The 19,121-nt window shown below is 40.8% G+C and overlaps 1 protein-coding gene across 5 annotated transcripts in view; it reads left to right on the top strand.

Annotated features, from left to right (window-relative positions):
* The window catches only part of nrg2a (neuregulin 2a), an 86,987-nt gene that overhangs the window by 48,665 nt on the left and 19,201 nt on the right, over nucleotides 1-19,121 (top strand). For all 5 annotated transcript variants that reach the window (XM_087177999.1, XM_087178000.1, XM_087177998.1 and 2 more), the window contains exons 2-3: nucleotides 2,819-2,984; nucleotides 4,162-4,280. In XM_087177999.1, coding sequence (XP_087034125.1) covers nucleotides 2,842-2,984; nucleotides 4,162-4,280 — 262 coding nt within the window. In that variant the 5' untranslated portion in view covers nucleotides 2,819-2,841. The remainder of the gene's footprint in view (nucleotides 1-2,818; nucleotides 2,985-4,161; nucleotides 4,281-19,121) is intronic.

The following is a 19,121-nucleotide window of genomic DNA, read 5'->3' as shown; positions in this document are numbered from 1 at the left end:
GCTGTTCTCTTGACTATGACTGACAAGGATTTCCTCAGGCAGTGTGCTGGGCTGAGTCTGGCAAAGCTGAGTGTGTATGGAAATCATGTACAGTAGTTCACTTGTACAGACTTGGGACCATGGACTCATGCTGACTGTTCTGTTCTGTAAGCACTGAAAAATCTGTTTTTCTAATTACAGTCCAAAAAACTTTTCTTGCCAAATTACATTCGTACAGTTAATGAAAATGTATGATGAAGCTGCTTATCCAACATGGCACATGTGCATATGTTATAATATTCTTCAATGTGCCATGTAAACTGAGTCAGTACGTACAGTGCAACTGAAACAGTGCTGGAAATTTTCCATTAACCAGTGTAATGTGAAAATTAGGGGGATCACTAGACCATAGGGCATTGTGCAGTCTGATCTTTATTTAACATCAAATCCCATATGGTACATTACATTTGTTAAACAACAGAACATTTTTAATGAAGAACATCTGGAACATCAGGGTTCTCATGTTCAGTATATGGTCTTGCTGGAGGCTATTGATTAAGCCACACCACTCGCAGAGTTGATTTTAAATGGCCATATATAGTAGATGTTCAGTCTATACAATGTACAAAACCTCATTTATGCCTTGTCTTTGTTGTCCCAAACCCTTTTGGGACAGTAAAATCTTCAACTAACTGCTCAAACAATTGCAGCACAAAGATCCATCTTGAGAATAAGCTCATTATGGAGACTAAGCACCACAGTACAACAGCACATCCTCCTTGTATTAGAATCTTTATTTTCCAAATGCCATGAATATCATCACTCACATTTTCCAACAGGAAGCTGTTCACAGATAAAAGTCCACTGTCTTACAAGCCACAGAGTAATTTTAGTAACAAATAGCTGCTATTGAACTAAAAATACTTGTTTTTCCATTGATCTATATTGTTTGTGGGTTATTTTAAATTTGACATTTTGTTATCTGTGATTCCAGTGGAAATCAGAACAAAGTGTATGTCAGTCAGACAGACTATCTTAGTATATGTGGTATTCAGTATCCTGGAATAATTCCTGCTTATGATGTGAATTGCCTTTGTATTTCAAAACTTGTCACTGGTGCCCTTTAAATAAGGCAAATGATGCTGCTCAAGTCATAGATTTAAACAATCAATGTCATTACTTAAGTGGGCAAAAAATGCTAGTGAACATCCAAGGTCTAAAGTGCTGCGAACAATCACTCTAAGATTACTAAACAAATCAAGTTAATTACATTAATAGTATATATTTGTAAAAATAATTTGGACAACATCCACATCTTCTGGGTATCAGACCTTTAAGTGAGACAAAAAAAATGGGGATACAAGGATGGATGATGGTAGACTTCATGTAATCTGTGTACTTTTCAAAGAGATCCATGGCTGGAACTGAGAGCCTTGACCTTTGGCACCTATTAGGAGTATTCATGCCTAGTGACCAGAGGTGGCAGAGCAGAGCTTCAGTGTCAGCATGTAGACTAGAGGACACACTGCCAGACACAGGACATACTCACAGAGTACTTTTTTGCTGTAGGGCTCTTTAATGTCCACATCTACGGGGTTTACAGTGTTTCAGAAAGGGCTGCTGTTCATGTGTGAATTCTCGTGTATGGTGGCTGATAGTGAGCTGAGTTAGGATCAGTAATAAACAACAGTGACCTCTGCAGTAAAAAAAAAAGGGTGGTGTTTTGAAAATTCGTTCAAATTGTAGGAACACCTCACATTGTCACTAGCAAAACTTCAAGTGTGAAAATGCTTTTTTTTTTTTTGATGTAAACCTAACTGTATCCCAAATCCATCAATCCACTTAAATCCTAAAAGAAAATGAAAAATGCAGCATCATTAAGGTTTTTCTTTCTGTGCAGACATGTCGCCTTTACTAGGTCAGTGAAGTAGGACAGTCTCAAAAAATGAGGACGACGGGGGATAATTTTGGTGCACCTCTATCGCAATGTTTAATTGAAGTCGTTACCTATGTACAGTACACTTAATTTTGCTTGTCATGCTTTGTTTGTCTTCATTCTGCTTTCATCCTTTAGAGGCATGTCAAACAGCTGTAATTTGCAGGACTGCACAGTTCAGCATATGCATGAAATTATAAATGTTACACATGGAGAGAGAGAGTGTGTGTTTGTGTGTAAGAGAGACAGGGAGAGAGAGGGAGAGGGGCATCTTGGCCAGCCCCTGGTTGACCCTTGTTCACCCCTTCTCTCTTGCTCCGCCCTGGATGAGTCTTCTCCTAAACATGTGTGCAGCTGTCAGCTGGCAAGTATTTGTGTGAGTGTGTGTTCTATGTACATGTGTGTGTGTGTTTGGACGAAGCTCATTTTTCATATTTAAATTTTGTGTGTGTGTGTGTAACAAAAGAAATGACAGAATATACCAAGATGATTATTTTTCCTCAAACATCACATGCAATAAAGGCTACAGTTTAAAATATTAACTGATTGCCATTAATTGCACATGAGTTTGTTGTTGCGGGTTTTGTTCATCAGCTGGTGGATGCTGAATATTGCTTCAGGTGTTTTTATAGCAACAAAGCCACAGTGAAATTCAGCCTGTTTATTAGTCTGAGGCAAAGTTGATAATGTCTCTTGTAACAACATCTGGTGGTCACATGAGAGAGTTGTTGGCTCAGTCCATAGAGATGAAGATTGGCTCTATTGCTCTCTCTCCGTTCTTCTTTGTCTCACTGTTTTTCCTAAAACATACATGAATAAATGAACAGTGTTAACCAAACTATAATCATGTTTGTACCTGTATTGGTTAATAACATTGGGTTTTTCTCCTTCTCTCTTTTTTAGCTGCGGCTCCAAAGTTAAAACCGATGAAGAATCCAATAATAGTGGACGAGGGGAAAAAGCTCATAGTAAAGTGTGAGGCCACAGGGAACCCTCTCCCCACCTACAGATGGTTCAAAGATGGCAACGAGCTGAAGAAAAACAAAAAAGTCAAAATAAGGAACAGCCAGTGAGTACAAACGACCCATGTCCTGTAAACGTAACACAAGCAGTGTAACATGAAAAGTAGACACTCAAGAGACAAAGCATTGTTGTTATTATCAAGTGCAGTTTGAAAGTCATTGAAAAATCAACATCAGTACAGAAATTGAATGAAAACATTTATTTAACACTTGGCTTTATAAAAGTTTATTCCTTCATTGAAATGTAGAGCAATGGCTTATTTTGAATCAAGTCAATTTATCATCCCTCCTTATGCCTGTGTTATGTTCTCACACACATAACAAGTTAGAGGCAATAAAGCACATCCACCCTCAACTCACCAGTTATGACTAATAAAGGTTTGGCTCATGAAGTACAAACAGTGGCCAATGTTCGCTAACTTTAGCTTAGACATTATAGTGTATACAACTGACATTACAATCATTTTAGGATTAAATCACAATAATAAAAGCAGGTGAAAATGCACAGTATCTCACACAATTGTTACTTCCTGTTTTGTCCCTGCTCTATGGATGTATTATCAGAAGTGGATACAAGAGGGTGCCCATTCATTCAAATAGTTTTCCCTGTCAGTTGCTCTCTGGGATGACCTCAAAAATTAGCTTTTCTTTAATACTCAAACAATTCATAACACTAAGCGTTATAATGGACCTTGTTTGCAGTTTGAGGCGTCCAATCAAAAGTTTTGTCTTTATTGATAGTGGTATATTGAGAAAAATGGTTTTTGGGCTGCAAGGTATTTTTTATTGCAGTGCCACGGTCAGCCACTGGGGTAAATTAGCAGCAAGGCTGAGCGGCACGGCGGTGTCCAGCTCACATAAAACATCCATGGTCCTGTTCCACTCTCTCTTAGTCAGTATGGCTAATCATCACATACTTAAGGCAAAAAAGGGAGAGAGAAAACTTTTCAAACTTTTCATCCTGTAATTATCCCTCATGACAACAGAGGCTGCCAGTAGAACCTCTTTAATGATATGCTAGGTAGCTGTAACACTTGGTCCTGTTCTTACTTTTTGTTCGCGTTTTTCTCCCATCAAATTTGGCCTGAGAGTAAGTTGCCATGCTGCTGCTTGCCCTGTCATCTGCCTCTCTTTCTCCCATGTTTCCACTTGTTGCGTTTTACATGCTATTTCCTCCCTGTCCCGATTCCCCTGACTCAGCTGTGTGAGTGTTGTCTCCCACAGGAAAAACTCCAAAGTCCAGATCAGCAGAGCAAAACTGGAGGATTCTGGGAATTACACATGTGTGGTGGAGAACCCGCTGGGAAAGGACAACTCCACTGGCACTGTTAACGTCCAAAGCAGTGAGTACTGACTCCTAAGCAACAAGTGAAGTGGCACAGATGTACTGGCGTTGTTGTTGCTGTTATGATTGTTCTCTTGCCAATTGAGAGATCCAGAGGAGCCATCGCAAACAGGCATGTAACAATGGTAACATGCATGAAGAACAACTGTCCACACATGGCTGTGGCCCATTAATCAGTGGAATAATACATTGTACTTGGACGTGGATGGAATTTAAATGCAATGTATGGTGCGAGCTCCCAGTTTTTCATTCACTGCAATCTGCTGGCGGTTTAAAATCCCACAAAACTACACTGCACAGTGGCTTTGCCCGTCACTAGCACACAACAAAAGCAGCAGACCATAGAGTATAAAATCTAAAACATAGCTCGACAGAATATGAATATATTGTAAAACGTGTGTAAATCTTCAGAGTGTGTGATAGAATCTAACAGGCTCGTTCAGTAGTGGTGCGTGTGCATTGCCGAGTTTTGCAAAGTTCTGTAGCAGATGAAAGAGTTTTGATAACAGCTGTTTCCATTTGGTGGGGTGGTGAGTTTGTGTTTGTTCCAAGCAGTGCGGGTCGTGAGTGTGTGGCTGCTGTGGGTAGCTTGTTGTCTGAGTGGATGAAGCCAGTATGAAAAAATATATCTATAAGGACCTCACACAACTGATACAATTCATGTAGCTTTACTTCTGCCTCTTTTCAAGCAAGGACTTGATGTTATCTGGTGCTGGACTGTCAAAGAACTGTATGGCAGGTTGTCTGGCACGCATGGGTCAGAAAGTGCTCGATGTGCTTGAGGAACTGCCACTTCCTACTGGCACATTGGGTTCACCTGGCTGTTGTATCTGAAGACTGCTGAATAATGTCAAATGACATTGATACTGTGCAGGCAAGGGGCTGTGATGTTGAACAGAGTCAGTGCAGAGAGTGGTTTTTAATGAAACTTAACATGCGTGATGACATATTTGTATTCATGCTATTGCAGGTGAACCACATAGATTCATATATTCACTGCTTGTGGAGAATCAGTGAGTTAAAAATAATGTGGCACCAAGGAAGGTTCCTCATGCCTCATTTCAGAGAAGATACTCTCATTCTCATTGCCGACCTCGACAGCAGGATGATTTCTGTAGACATCCCACACTGGCATGAGAGGCATAGCTGGTGAGGAAAAGGGAGGGACTGGAGTTTAGCCATCACTCAGTGTCCTTGTATTCACATTCAGGCACAATAATCACTCCCCCTTCTCTCTTTACATTTGTCAAGGCCACCTTTTAGTGCTATTGTTTACAGTTAACAGACCTAAGCTGGGCTGCATTATTAGTGTAGCAGCTCTTTTCAGATAATGAAAGGGCCCATTGTGTTTGAAAACACAGCGAATCCCAGTGGTTCCAACGTGTAAGTTTGATTTCCAGCAAACAATTGTTCAGAAAAGAAGTCATCCATCTTGGATTTAAATGGGGCTGCACATGGACTTTTTTTTCTGACATGTAAAAAGCTTCAGTGGAGTTTTATAGCCAGATCGTGTGACTTGTAATGCATGCTTGTTGTGACACTTGGCTTTATTCCAGTGTAAAGATATAGTTGCATGTAACATTTAGAGGGTCAGTGACACAAGATTCCAAGACATACTGTGTTCACATTCATGAAAAAGTCATTTGATAAACAGTAATCACTAATTAACAATCATGTTTAATGGCAATTAAATAAAATAGGTTAGATTGTGCTCCACACCCTGCAAAGGTCGGGGGAATCCCTGGTGGTAGCACCTGTTTGCCTGACTGTTTAATGAAGGCTTGAGAACATGTGACTAGTGGCCCATGAAACTCTATATGATGATCTTAGCAGGCAAAAGTGCTGGTAATACAACAATATCAAAGAAAATCTAATATTACAAAGCAATGAACAAGTGGTCTGAGACGTACAGTAGCCACAATGGATAAAACCTGACTGAGCAATGATATGGTGCACTAGACAGTGTTTTCACTTACAGCACACACTGTTTTAGAAAAAGTAGTCTAAAACATGATATCCCTACATCTGGTGCAAATGTATGGGATACCTTTGGGTGCTAATAGTTAAAGCGGATGTCAAAGCACATGTGTTTATTTGTGCCCATTGCAAAAATATACACATATGTGCATATGTGCATACTTTCCCATGAATCCCAGACTTTTGGACCCCACAGTAGGTGCATTCACATTTGCAAATCTTTTTGTGTATGTGTCTGTGTAAATGCATCTCTATATGTTCTTTGTGTGGCCGTCTGTCAGCGCCGCTGACATTTGTTTAAATCACTCCTGGTATATTCAAACAATGGCATCATTGTATGTCGTATCATGTGCCATGATCACTAGATGTCTGTCTCTGTGTGTTTTTTGTTTGTGTATGTGCGAATGTGTTTGTTCACTGTTCAATAAAAAAGTCCCATTGTGTTACAGCAGCACGCCTAGTTCCGTCATGCTTCAGGGGAGAAGGCAAGACAGGGCGAATCAGGGGTGGTATGTCCATAGGCATGGGGAGGGCTTCACCGAAACTACATACGTCAATAAAAGGAAATGGCAGCAAACAACGCACGTTGCTGTGATTATCATATGCTGATGAAAGACTGAAATGGGCAGATGCTGGGGAAAAAAAGACATATGCCATGTGCAGTGAATGTTTGTGACAATAATGGGCTTCCTCTGCCTATGAAACAGGTTGGATTTAAAAACCTGTGTTTGAACCAAATGTGCTATTTGCTTGATTTTGATGCAGAGGAAGTGTAATTCATTTAGACCAAGAGCTGCTTTTCGTCCTAAGGTCATAAGAGAAATGGCTATTGTGTTAAAGGGCTGCAGTGGAGTATGCTTGCCTGCTGCAGTATGTTGCCGAAGCAGCATGTAGCCGCAGTATTATCTGTGTATGTGTGCCTTCTAGGGAGGGAGAGCGAGGGGAGGGGTGCAGATGTAGATGGACAGAGAGAGCAAAAGAAGAAGAGAGCGTGGATAAAGGGGGGGAAAAAAATACAAATTCAGGAAATTCATGACAGAAAGCAGACAAAGACATTAGGAGAGAGACCGAGAAGGGTATACAGCAAGAGGAAAGAGAAACACATTTGTGAGGAAGAGAGCGAGAGAGAGAGAAAAGTATGAAGAGGAGGAAGACAAGAGCCTGCTGTGTTGCAGAGGAGACTTTCACACCCATTTTAGAATGCAGTTAGTGCTTGGTAGCTTCGTCCGAGGCACCTTCCTACTGTATTTGATGTCTACAGTCAGGTGCTAGAGCATGGCTATGCATACCTGTGTTGTAACCACTGACACTATCTAGCATGCAAGCATGCTAACACAGAACGTGCTTTATCAGTGTGAGGTCCCTGAGGAAAATGCAATCAGTGGAAATATCGGCACTCACGCTGACGTGCACGACAGAAAGTGAAGACTAACGATGACAGATAATAAAGTCAAAAAGCAGCTTGGCACAGGAGCGTCACTCTTACCCTGTCAGTGAGGTACAATGTAGCACATGGCTGTGCCTGCCTGATGTGTGTTCTGGTGAAGGCAGACTTTGGGAAACCATCACTCAGCTCCACCACATGGTGAATACAGGCCACCACAACCCAGCTCAGCAGCTCACACAGACTCCTGCACTGCCAGTCATTCATTTGCCTCATAGTGTTGGTGTTGGGTGAGTGAGGGTAGCTCTTAATTTATTTGATATTTTCTCAGAGTAAATGCAAAAAAACTTCTTTCTTTGCATCTGCATTGTTGTGGATTGTTACTAGGTTTTTAAACAGTGAACCTGTAGTTCTCCTATCAACGAGTTTGAACAAAGGCGGTTTGAGTTGATGTATGTATAGTATCAATTACACAAGGAGTGTCAGACAAACCTGACACGTAGCCCTGAGGTGTGATTTCATTGGAGTCACCTAAACATTCCATACATAAAGCGGTAGCTCAATTTAGTGCATTATATATCATGTAAGGAAGAATCACTTCCGCTTGCCATAAAAAAAACAAAAAACAACAACATGTAAACCCCTATTATTGATGCTACATAAAACATCTGGTCATTACTCAACCAAGCCAACCCATATCAATATTTGTGTAACAAGACAAATGTGACACCCTTGTAACTCTGAGCCGAGATGCAGAGCGTAGTGTGCAAATTGCCTTGGGCGGGAAAAAATAACCAGTGTGTTCAGGGCTGAACCTAAACTCAAAGTGAACCCCTCATGCATTTTAAAGCACGCAGCACGTTGTGGCTTCATTCCAGCCATGCAGTTTGCCAATAGTGTTGAATGATTGGACCTGTGTGGGGATTTTGCTCATGTCTTTTTGTTTGACCAGTGGAAGAGAAACACACACCGTCAGCTGATTAAGTGCCAGTTATTGTATAATTATTCAGCACAAATGGTTGGTAGTTCTGCTGAGTTGAATGTTTAAGTTGCTTGTTATCAATGTTTCAGCCTTAAGACTCATTTAATACTCTCTCCTTCTCTTTGGGTGCATTTTAGCTGCTTTGGAGTTTTGAAACATGAGATCAATCAGCGGAGCAGTTTTTAAAATTCTTTCCAGAGATTTTCCTTCATGTTTTATTGTTTGTATTTTGCCATTGTGACAGAATGCATTGCAGTATACATGTGTGCATGTGTGTGAGTGTGTGTCTCCTGGTGGTCTGGAATATCGTATGTGCTTTTAAGAGTTTCTGTAACAATTGCTGCCTTTTCCAGAGTGGTGTTTTCAGCCTTATACCCAACCCCCAGTGTAGAGGACCAGGGACCATTTGTTGTCCATGTGGTTTGACCTCTACCCTGTAATCAGCCTGGCATGGTAAGGCCTGCTGGCCTTCTGCAGAACGGTGTAGTATATCATCAACTGTTTTCTATAAGGCCAATGTGAAAGAGCAACACTAGTCAAAGTTTGCTTGGCTCCACGTGGCTTCAGATTAAGGCCTCCCATTATCCTACAGGCTGCTGTGTTGTGATAAGCGCTTGTGAGGCAGCCATGTGTCTGCAGGCTGCAGGTCACATCCTTGGGGGGTGCTGTGCACAGCTCCACTGAGAGAGTGTGTGAGCGTCCAGGAATGTGTTGATGGAAATCACAGCTGAACATATGATTGCTCCTCAGCAGTCATGCTGGGGCCCACCAGCAACAATTTCGCGCATGCACGCACACAGGCCCACACACACACACACACACACACACACACACACACACACACACACACACACACACACACACACACACACACACACACACACACACACGTGCCCATACCTTTACATGTTTTCACTCCTCATCCTGAAGTGAAACACAGTCATCTCCCTCGCCACAAAACTAATTCTTAACTAATAACTGTCCACTGAGTGGACAAGACAACATGTTAGCACCTCAGCAACTCTATGATGTCAACTTCTTGAGATATAGTCTTTACCAGGTGTGCAGATACCTTTACAAAATAAAAGGATGTTTCTGATTAGTTGTGATGTGGCACTACAGAGTCACTGTATCGAGAGACCCAAAGTATGCCTGAAATTCAGACACACAACAGAAAAACATCTGAAAGTGATAAAGAACCAGGACATGCACTTTTAATAATTCATTAATTGGTCATTAACAAAAATGTCATAAAATCACTCTGCATATATTTGTGCCTTTAGGGGACACAGCTACCCTGCATTTGTTTATTACAATCTAAGCTCAGGTGTTAAAGCAGATGTATTAAACTCCTGGCATCCTGGGCCTAACTTAAAAAAAAGTCTGTTTTATCAGTTTCAACTGCAAAAACAAAAAACAAAAGCAAAAAAAAAAAACACAGCTTTTTTTCTGTTTTCTTCCAGTAAGTCTTGGTATCTGTCCTACGTAAGTGAAACATTACAGTAAGTGCTACTTTGAACTAGATAAACAACAACTTCCTTCGATGTCTCTCTTTGGTACGAATAGTAAAAACAAAACTTACTCACTCCTACTACGCAAGCGACAAGATAAACTCATCTCTAATGACGCTAAAGGATGTTAGTTGTGGCACTGGCTGGATGTGGAGCATCTGTAAGCCAGTCAATTGTATTGATTGGTGTGGGTAAGCAACAGCAGCAGCAGCCATGTCTGAGAGGAACAGGCCTTCACATCTGCCAAGCGTTCTGTATTTACAGGCCACTGGAGAACAGCTTGTCAGGTTCTGTGGCTCAAGCCTCTGTGCTGTTAGTCATGCCCACTTCTTCAAAATTATCCTCAGTCCTGGGGTCTGGAAAGACATTCCTCTGAGGTGGCTGTCTGATTGCACCAGAGTCTCAGGTCGTGTCAGTTGGCGGGTTTGATCACAAAATCAGGATCCAGTTAAGACTCTGTTGAGCGAATAGGATGTTGCAATCTAAAAGACAGACTCGGCATGAACCACTGTGCATGGACACTGTGATTTTGAAATGCTGAACGTGTGCCTTTTCAAATCAACATTAATGTAAGGAACTGATCCTGATTTTATCCTTAAAACATCAAAGTATCTTAAAAAGTTACCAAAGATGTAAAAGTCAGGATCTATGTTGTTCCACCAGCCAACAAGTGAGTGGAGAACTAGAAAATAACTGAAATATAAAGGTCAAAACTTTAAATCATCATTTGAGCAACTGCCCAATTTAATTATTATCAATTATTTTCACACCCTATGTTAAAGTTTTATGAGACTCTGTTATTCTGTCTGACATCACATCTTACCTCATGACAGCTGCAGCGTGTCAAGAGTTTAGACCTTGCTTTGAAGTTCACCTACAATAATGTTTAGTTTTCAAGGCAGTCACAGAATCGTCACTTCACCCACACTGCGTCTTGTTTTTGTTTAGTGTTAGGGCCTTTCTGTATTAGTGGGCGCTGCATCCGGTACAGTGGGAAGATCCAGAGTAAATGGAAGAGTTTATGTCACGAGCGGATGAACACCCACGGCATCGTAAGCACACATCATGCTCTCATGCGGCATCACTGAGCCATCGTCTTACAGATGGGTTCAGTGTATACATACACCAAAAGCTGTGAGGAAGACCTGACCCCTACGCATCCAGTATCATCCAGAGGAACAATAAATCAAAATGGTATTACTCATTTGTGTTATGTAACTTTATGGGACACTTCAACAGAAATCCTAGCATGAGACAGCAACTAGGTTACTGTAAGGGAAAAAAACACCTTCATGTTTTAGCAGCTCTTTTGGCATCTCTGTGTACATATTTTCAAAAGCATTTCAGCCCGGGCATGTATGTTTTGATTATACGCGTAATAATTACATCTGATGACACTTAATACGTATCCCAGAGTTAAACCACTGCAACTGCTACGAGGCACGTTTGTGAACACTTATTCAAATCAGTCTTCAGATGTATTTGCATGTTTTCTGACAAAGCAACGGGAACAGTCCCTCAACTCCAACCACCTCGGGTCAATCTGACAGCAGACGAGTAATGTTAGCTTTGCTGAAACATAAAACATGAATCAGCTCCCTAATATGTCAGCAATTCATTGCTTTTTGACAACGGCTATGCATGGTATGAGTTACAGGCTTTGATGTGTATGTGCTAATGTGTCAGAGGAGAGGCAGCTGTTGAATCTGATCATTATCAGTATCAGAGAAAAATGAGTAAAAAATATGAAATAAAACGACTTAGAAAAGTTTCTCAAAGCTATGCTTGCTCTCTTAATTCACTTTAATCCCGTCGATCCAATGCGATAAGTGGCCGCACTCAATCAAATCTTTGCAAAAACAACTAAGTTATTGAAAATCAGAACGCATCTCACTTCTTAGGATATCCAGTAATCTCACTGTGTTATGTGGGACACTTAAGCCCTCAGTGTGAATGAGTGAGGATATTGCTATGTGTGTGGAAGGAAGCAGCTGTTACACTTGAAAAGCTGAGTGATGTGAGCAGGAGGTGACATGAGGTTTTGCTGTGTGCAGGGCTTTGTTAACTCTTCCAGGGCCCGGGACAAAACCTATCTGAGACTTAATTTCATAGCATAATAAAAGATTCCCTTTCAGGCCTCCTCAGCTGTCCTGGTGGTCTTTCTTCCTGCTGGTGACCCCCGCCGTGGGTGACTGTGCAGGATTCTGTTTTAACGTTCTGAATCACTGACAAGCACTGCAGTGTTTGTTAATACTTTCAAAGAGCAAAAATGATTGCCTCAAAATGATTATGCATTAAGCGTCAGAAAGGTTTGCTTGTACTGAGTCAGTAATAATTTGCAGTTGCTTGGAAGTCCAGTGAGCAGAGCCAGCAGACTGAAAATAGGTGTGTGAGTACGCTATTGTTCACCCACATCAAACAAAATCCCTGTTCCTCCTATTACTTTGCATTTTTCAGAATAGGATGTGAGCAATCCTGGGTGTCTTTGGACTTTTTAAAGTTTTCTTTGAGCACAAGAGGAACATATACTTACCATTCCACCGCTTAAAGCACAGGGGCTGCAGTACTATAGTTTGGTTGCCACAGCTGTCTCTCATCCTAAACCTCCCATTACTCCATCACGCTTCTTCCTTTTGTTGGTGATTTTGCAACCATGTTCATCACATCATGTTTGTGTGGGGTGAGTAAGTTCTTTCCTTGGGATTGTGTATGAGTGTCGGACGTGGAGTTGCCGTCATCAGGGTGGAAGCCATTTCCTCTTGGAGTGTGCAGGTGTGAACCGTGGATGGAACAGGTCCCCCTTTAATCACTGATACACTCACTGTGAACTCATCCTTTAGTATACAAAGGGCCGGCAACCTAACAAAACAGCAGTGCTCCATCGCCTGTTTTCAGAACGTACAGCGAGTGTGGGTGGTGTGTGTGTATATAAGAGTGAAGGAGGGCTGCAGCACACACATACAAGCAGACTGTGCTCTCTGGCTTTTGGGGAAAAGCAGTGGGAAAACCTTTAGTCCTAGCAGCTGGCCACTACTGTAGCTGTGAGCACCAGACCCAAATAAGGACCTGTGTGGTATATGTCTTCTATCTGGTACAAGGTTGCAAAGTCTGCCCTTTCTCAGGAATGAGGGCCAGCTGTTGAAGATGAAGGACAATGAAGACGCATGGATACTTCTCATCTTGTCCTTTTAAAGTGATTAAATTATCTAGTAATATATTGATTACATTGATTACAATATATGGTTATTGATGACATTTAAGTTTCTGTAAGTAGCCAGCCACTTCTTAGGTTTTCTACCCTGCTGGCTCTTACTTTTTTTCTTCTGTCTTTTTCCAACCAGAAACATTTGCTGCTTCTGGTTTCCTAACATCTGCATTGATGACATTTTCATCAATCACTGTAGTTTTTCTTTTTCAGCACTAACATGCCTCAAATATTACAATTCATCCAGATTAAAAATGTGGAAGTGCAAGAGCTCTCCTCTTGTGACCAATGACAGGAAATGTGAAGGAACTCCTATTCCTCACAAATTTGCCTCTGCAACTTTTACAACCAGTGCTGCTGTCTGTCAGGTGAGCTCAGACAAAAGATGGCACCAGGTAAAGTGGCTCTATGGTGGATGACTAAATGTCCCAGAGATATGTGGTTGATTTTCCTTTTTACCAGAATGGATCAATGATTTGAATTGAATTTATTTCCAAGCACACTTCCCTGCAGGAGTAAATTCACAGTATCACTGAAGGATTTCTGCAGAGATTGCTCCTCCTCACCTTTCACTGTTCACCTGTGACTGTAGTGGCTATACATACCAGTCAGGAAAGATGCAGTAAACAATAGTTTCTCAGGTCAGAGTAAAAAAAAAAAAAAAAAAAAAATGAAAGCAACAGGCATCTTCAGACTCAAAACAAGGATGCAACAGCAGCAGCTGGAACACCACACTGAGCCTGAGCTGCTTCTGAAAAGACAGAGCAGGAAGCAACCCTGTCTGGAACGGTGCCGCGGAAAACACCATGTGTCACTTTGTTGCCAACTGCACACATAGTGGTGGCTGCCAGCAGCCATACCAGCACACGTTTCTGCACCCGCACCATACCCTGCCCTTCCTAAGTGCACTGTGCTTCTTTGCCGTGCATGAGCAGCTGTTGTGCAATCGCACACTGGGCTGCTCTTTGATTTCACTTCAGTGCTGAGATGATTGAGGCAGGCAAGACCAGGCATATCAGCTATGTGACTGAAAAATGGTAAGAGGAGACAAGAATATAAAAGAAGACACACTGGTTGTGGCAGTGGCAGTCTTGCTGGAGAGTGGGTGGTAGATTAATGTTCCTGGCAGGCTCCATTTTGTTCATTTCTAAACATTCCTGTTTCATGCTGAAGGTGTTTGAATTGTGGATAATTTTCTATTGAAAAAAAGCTTTAAGTGCACTTTCATTCATAATAGGTTCTTTCGTGCGTCCTACCTACAGTAAATAGTAATTTAATTCCTATTTGGGTATTTGACATGAAATCTCTCTCGCTCACTTTGAACTTTGTACAAAACGCTCGAAGTCACAGATGCTGGATATTGCCATTGATTGGGTGTGGCTATACTGTACGTGTGGAAGTAGGTGCGTGCTTGTTTTGTGTTGGCTTTGGCAAGCTGAAATATTTTCCAAGTTAAGATCCTGTCAACAAATCTTCTTTTCTCAACCCTCCTCTTGTATTACTCAGTCTTCCATCTCTTCTTTTTTTTTTTTTTGGCCTTTATTCTCATTTGTTTCAGATTTTTCTCTTTCTTTCTTTCAGGGCTGCTACATTTGTCTGGACTTGAGCTCCTGTCAAAATATGTTGGGGCTCTAAATCTGAAAATGAAAACATGTATTATACGCCGTTTATTGTTTAATCTGCAAAATCCAAATAAAAAAGTATCAGTCTTTCATGAATATAAAAGCAAATTTTTGCTCTGCAAGCAAGGTTTATCTTGCTTTGTTATCGGCTGCAGTTTCTGTAGAACTACAATACTACTATTCAGTATCGCGACTCCTACAATATAAAAAGCTAAAAACCACAAATAAAATTTTTTTTTCTTTTCCATCATGCAGGGATCATCTTCACCACACATCTTCATTGAGCAGATCAGACCCGGCCTCTCAGCAACTTCATATCCAACCAAAACCGCACATCCCAATTTGGTCTTTTGTACTTTTTTTTTTTATCTGTTTATCTTGTTTATGCATTCACTGTAGAAGAGATAGACTTAGCAGAAAGGAACATAATACAGTACAATCAAATGAAGCAAGAATGCATGCAATATGAATTGCCCTCCAGTAGAGAGATAAAAGATCTCGGTCCCAGCAGTAACAGGAGACATGTCAGACATTCCCTGCCCTGAGTCGGGAGGTGAGGGGAGGTGAGGGAAGAGGATGGGGGAGGGGAGGGTACCAGCTTTTTTCTTGTACATAAAACTTACTTGTGGAAATGCATGTCTGGGTGGCAGAGCTATTACAGATACCAACCTCTTTATGTGTCTTCTGAAGGGTCTGTACTTATGACATTTATCACTTTCCCATATGATTTTAATGGCCTGGCTTTAATTTTTCTTCTTGTTTTAAATCGTGATGATGATTTACCTGATGTGATAAAGCAACGAGTTAAAGCCCCTGTGTGGTATTTCAGTATGGTGCCACCTCTTGACACACTACCACCCAATTATTATTTTTCTTAATATTTATTTATTGGAGATTTGCAAGTATCGGAGTCTATAAAAGGTTAGTTTACCTTTGTAACATAATTATACATTTAAATGGGTGGTAGGTTGTTAGATGAGAATGTAAATTTTTGTGACCTTCACGTCCCTATCTAACAAGCTTCACTGCAGAAACATATTGCTGTCAGAGATGGACCTGGTGTGCAGACTGTTCTTGCTCACTGACAAACTCCCAAATAGGCTACATAATTTATACTTTTTATCTTGATAACATTGCTTTTAAGAGTGAAAACACAAAGCCATAACAAAGTCCAGATGGAACCGATCCACCACTGGCTGAAAAACTGCCTTGGCTTTCTCCCTGCACAGAATCAGATTCTGTCTTGTGTTTTGAGATGGCTTCGCTGTTCAATTGCAGTGCAGAAGTGAAAAAGATTAAGCCAAGCTGAAGTAAATTATCAACATTTGTCATAAATTAGGTGGACATGTGTATAACTTTGCTCCACAGACAGGCCAATTGAAAATGTATTTCATTACACAATTTGGCGTTTCAGGCTGGGTTGTGAGGGCTAGGATTCAGTGAGAGCGCTTTTTTGTTTGCTGCATATGCACAGGGTGCCTCAAGAGGAAAAAACTGTGCAATAGGGACCTCTCTTTTCATTTTTACGATTTTCCTAGAATCCTTTGGAGAGCGTGGAAAGACAGGCATGTTTATGAAGGTTTCCAGATGGTCCTGCTTGCACCCCCAGCTTTTCTTTTCAGTTCTTGGGCCATGAAGGATTAATCAAAGTCAGTGGCAGGGGCTGATGGCTAAACACTGTGGCTCTCACTAACCCAGAAGGAACCTCTCTTCTGGTCCAACTCAGATTCAGCCCCTGGGCTACAGGACCCAAGAAAGTTGAAACCCGAGGTTAAAAAACCAAGCAAACTTAACTAAACCCTGGCCACATAAGTGTAGATAAATGAACTCTGCCCCTAACTCTGTATAGCAGAGCAGCTGATCTCCTCCTTAGGTTAAAGGAATTTGTCTCCAACATCAAGCCAGGAAAGCAGAGTCAACCTTGACGAATACACCTGAACTCTGGTCCCCCCTTTGTGAGGTGGGGGGATTGTGCTGCGTGACTGTAGACAGACAGCACCATATGTCAAGGCAAAGAAATGCACCAGAACAAATTGATGGAAGTTGAGTCATTTAGATGTAGTTATCTATGCATTCTCTGTTACATGTAAAGATTTAATTAATGGATTCATGCAATGCAAGGTAATTAGAAAATGTCCATGTCGGTCTAAGGTTTCTCTTTTTTCAACCATTTTTAGCCTCCACATTACCGTCCTGCCACTTGGGGAAAGATGCAGATAAAAGTGCTGTCTCTAGAAAGATGATGACAACCGATAAAAAAAACACACACACACACAAAAGGGGAGTTTGAACAAAACTGTTACTTTCTAAATAAGACAAAGTTATTTTTGTTGATAGTGCTGCCAACTGTTGTCCTTTAATTATCACTTCAAACACTATAGAGAGAAAACAGTCCTTCAGTTGACAGGGCTAACTGGGGCAGGTGGAACAGAGGGGCTCTCAAGTGACAGAATATGTCTTGATTGGTTTGTAAGTCTGTTTTTTATGAGGATTGCAATATGCAATGAAACCAATATATATTACTGATAAATACATACATGCACTTTCTAAGGTTTTTTTTTTTGTTTATTAGACACATGCAAAAACACATCACTCTAACATGTCTGAGCAGCTGCTCTACATGGCAATGATGAACACGTACAGCATTCACTACACGTGTTTTTACCAACTGTCAACAGGAATTGCTGTGGTCTGTTCACAGCAGCCTCGCTGGATGATTACGCATGAGTTCACTTCAGATCAGCCGTTTGGATTCAACACTATCCATAAAACAATGGCTGGCTTGTATAAAACAGTCTTGTATAATACGAAAGCAGGTCAACATATAAAACTCATATCATCACATTAAGTACCCTACCTTATTTTGTATATTTACACAACTACACAACTTACACAAATGAATGCAATCAAACATTTTAAACAAATACAATATTTAAAGAATGAAGTTATTAAAACATTATCCTCTGGCCATTATAAAGCCAATCAAATGACACAGACCACATACAGAAAGACATACTTTTACGACTCAAGATCAGAGTCAGTGGTTACGTATGTAATCCTTGTTCATCCTTGACAACGTTTGTTTAAGCCCTGGATGCTTTTTTTGTGAAATTCTGCACCAGTTTATTCTTATGTCATCATATCTTATCAAAGTACGAAATGCATTGGCATGCCTTTGGGTTTGTCATATTCAGTTGGAGACAGTGTTGTTTTAAAAGGTTATCTTTTAAGCTGCATTACAACCACACTAGTAGAATAATTTGAATATCATTTTGTATCCACATCGTACAACCCTAAATGAGATGCTTCTCTGTTGTTTATATGCGTATCTTTAACCATGTCAATAAATTTTTTCGGTTGTCATTAGTTTTAATCTGGAGTAAACATGTGTTGCAGCCTGAGTAAACACTGTATTGGCTGAACCAGATCACCTCGGGAAGAAAACCCTGCTCTTGTTTCATCACTGCAACAGAGTCTGTGTGTAGCTCTCCTTGTATGGGTTTTCCAATAAGTGAGCAAACTACTACCAGTGATAGCTGTCATTCTTTTAATTTTCCTGTTTGTCGTGTGCAGTAAGACTGAATGACGCTCTGTGGGTCTCTTTAACTCATGCTGTTTCATGCTGTTTGTCCTTTGTTAGATTATGAACATGGTGAGACTCCAGCCTTTTTCTGTCAAACTATCACAGGGGATGGGGGAATGAGAAAGCTTTAGTTTACTCCCTTTACTGAATGAAAACACAAGTATGCACGACTACAAATGCACAGATTAGGTATTTAGATCAGTATATGGCTTTCACGTTTTTACACGATAATATTGATTCTGCAGAAAGGTTTTTACTTGTCGTACTCTCAACTCTAAGAGACGCTTGGTGCATAGTGCATAATCCAACCAGAAATGGACAACTCTCTAATCCCAGTTTCCATTACTTTTAAATGATGTCTTGACCCCTTGACTAAACCACATTGATATGAACGATTCATAAATGCCACAACCATATATTTCCAAGTGTATTTGTTGTCAGAGGTTACTGTAGTAGTATATGAACATAATCGCTGGAAGACAGGGTTGCACAATAATGACTAAAAGCATAATTGATGATGGAAATACATTCATACAGTTTTTAAATTTCCTGCTGACACTTGCACTTTAGTTCAT

Source organism: Seriola lalandi, unplaced genomic scaffold, assembly GCF_002814215.2.
Source record: "Seriola lalandi dorsalis isolate HSWRI2012SDOR001 ecotype SW California unplaced genomic scaffold, Sedor1 jcf7180002054672, whole genome shotgun sequence".
NCBI classification, from domain to species: Eukaryota; Metazoa; Chordata; class Actinopteri; order Carangiformes; family Carangidae; genus Seriola; species Seriola lalandi.
The sequence above is the reverse complement of the archived record's forward strand: the minus strand, read 5'-3'. Positions and strand labels throughout refer to the sequence as shown.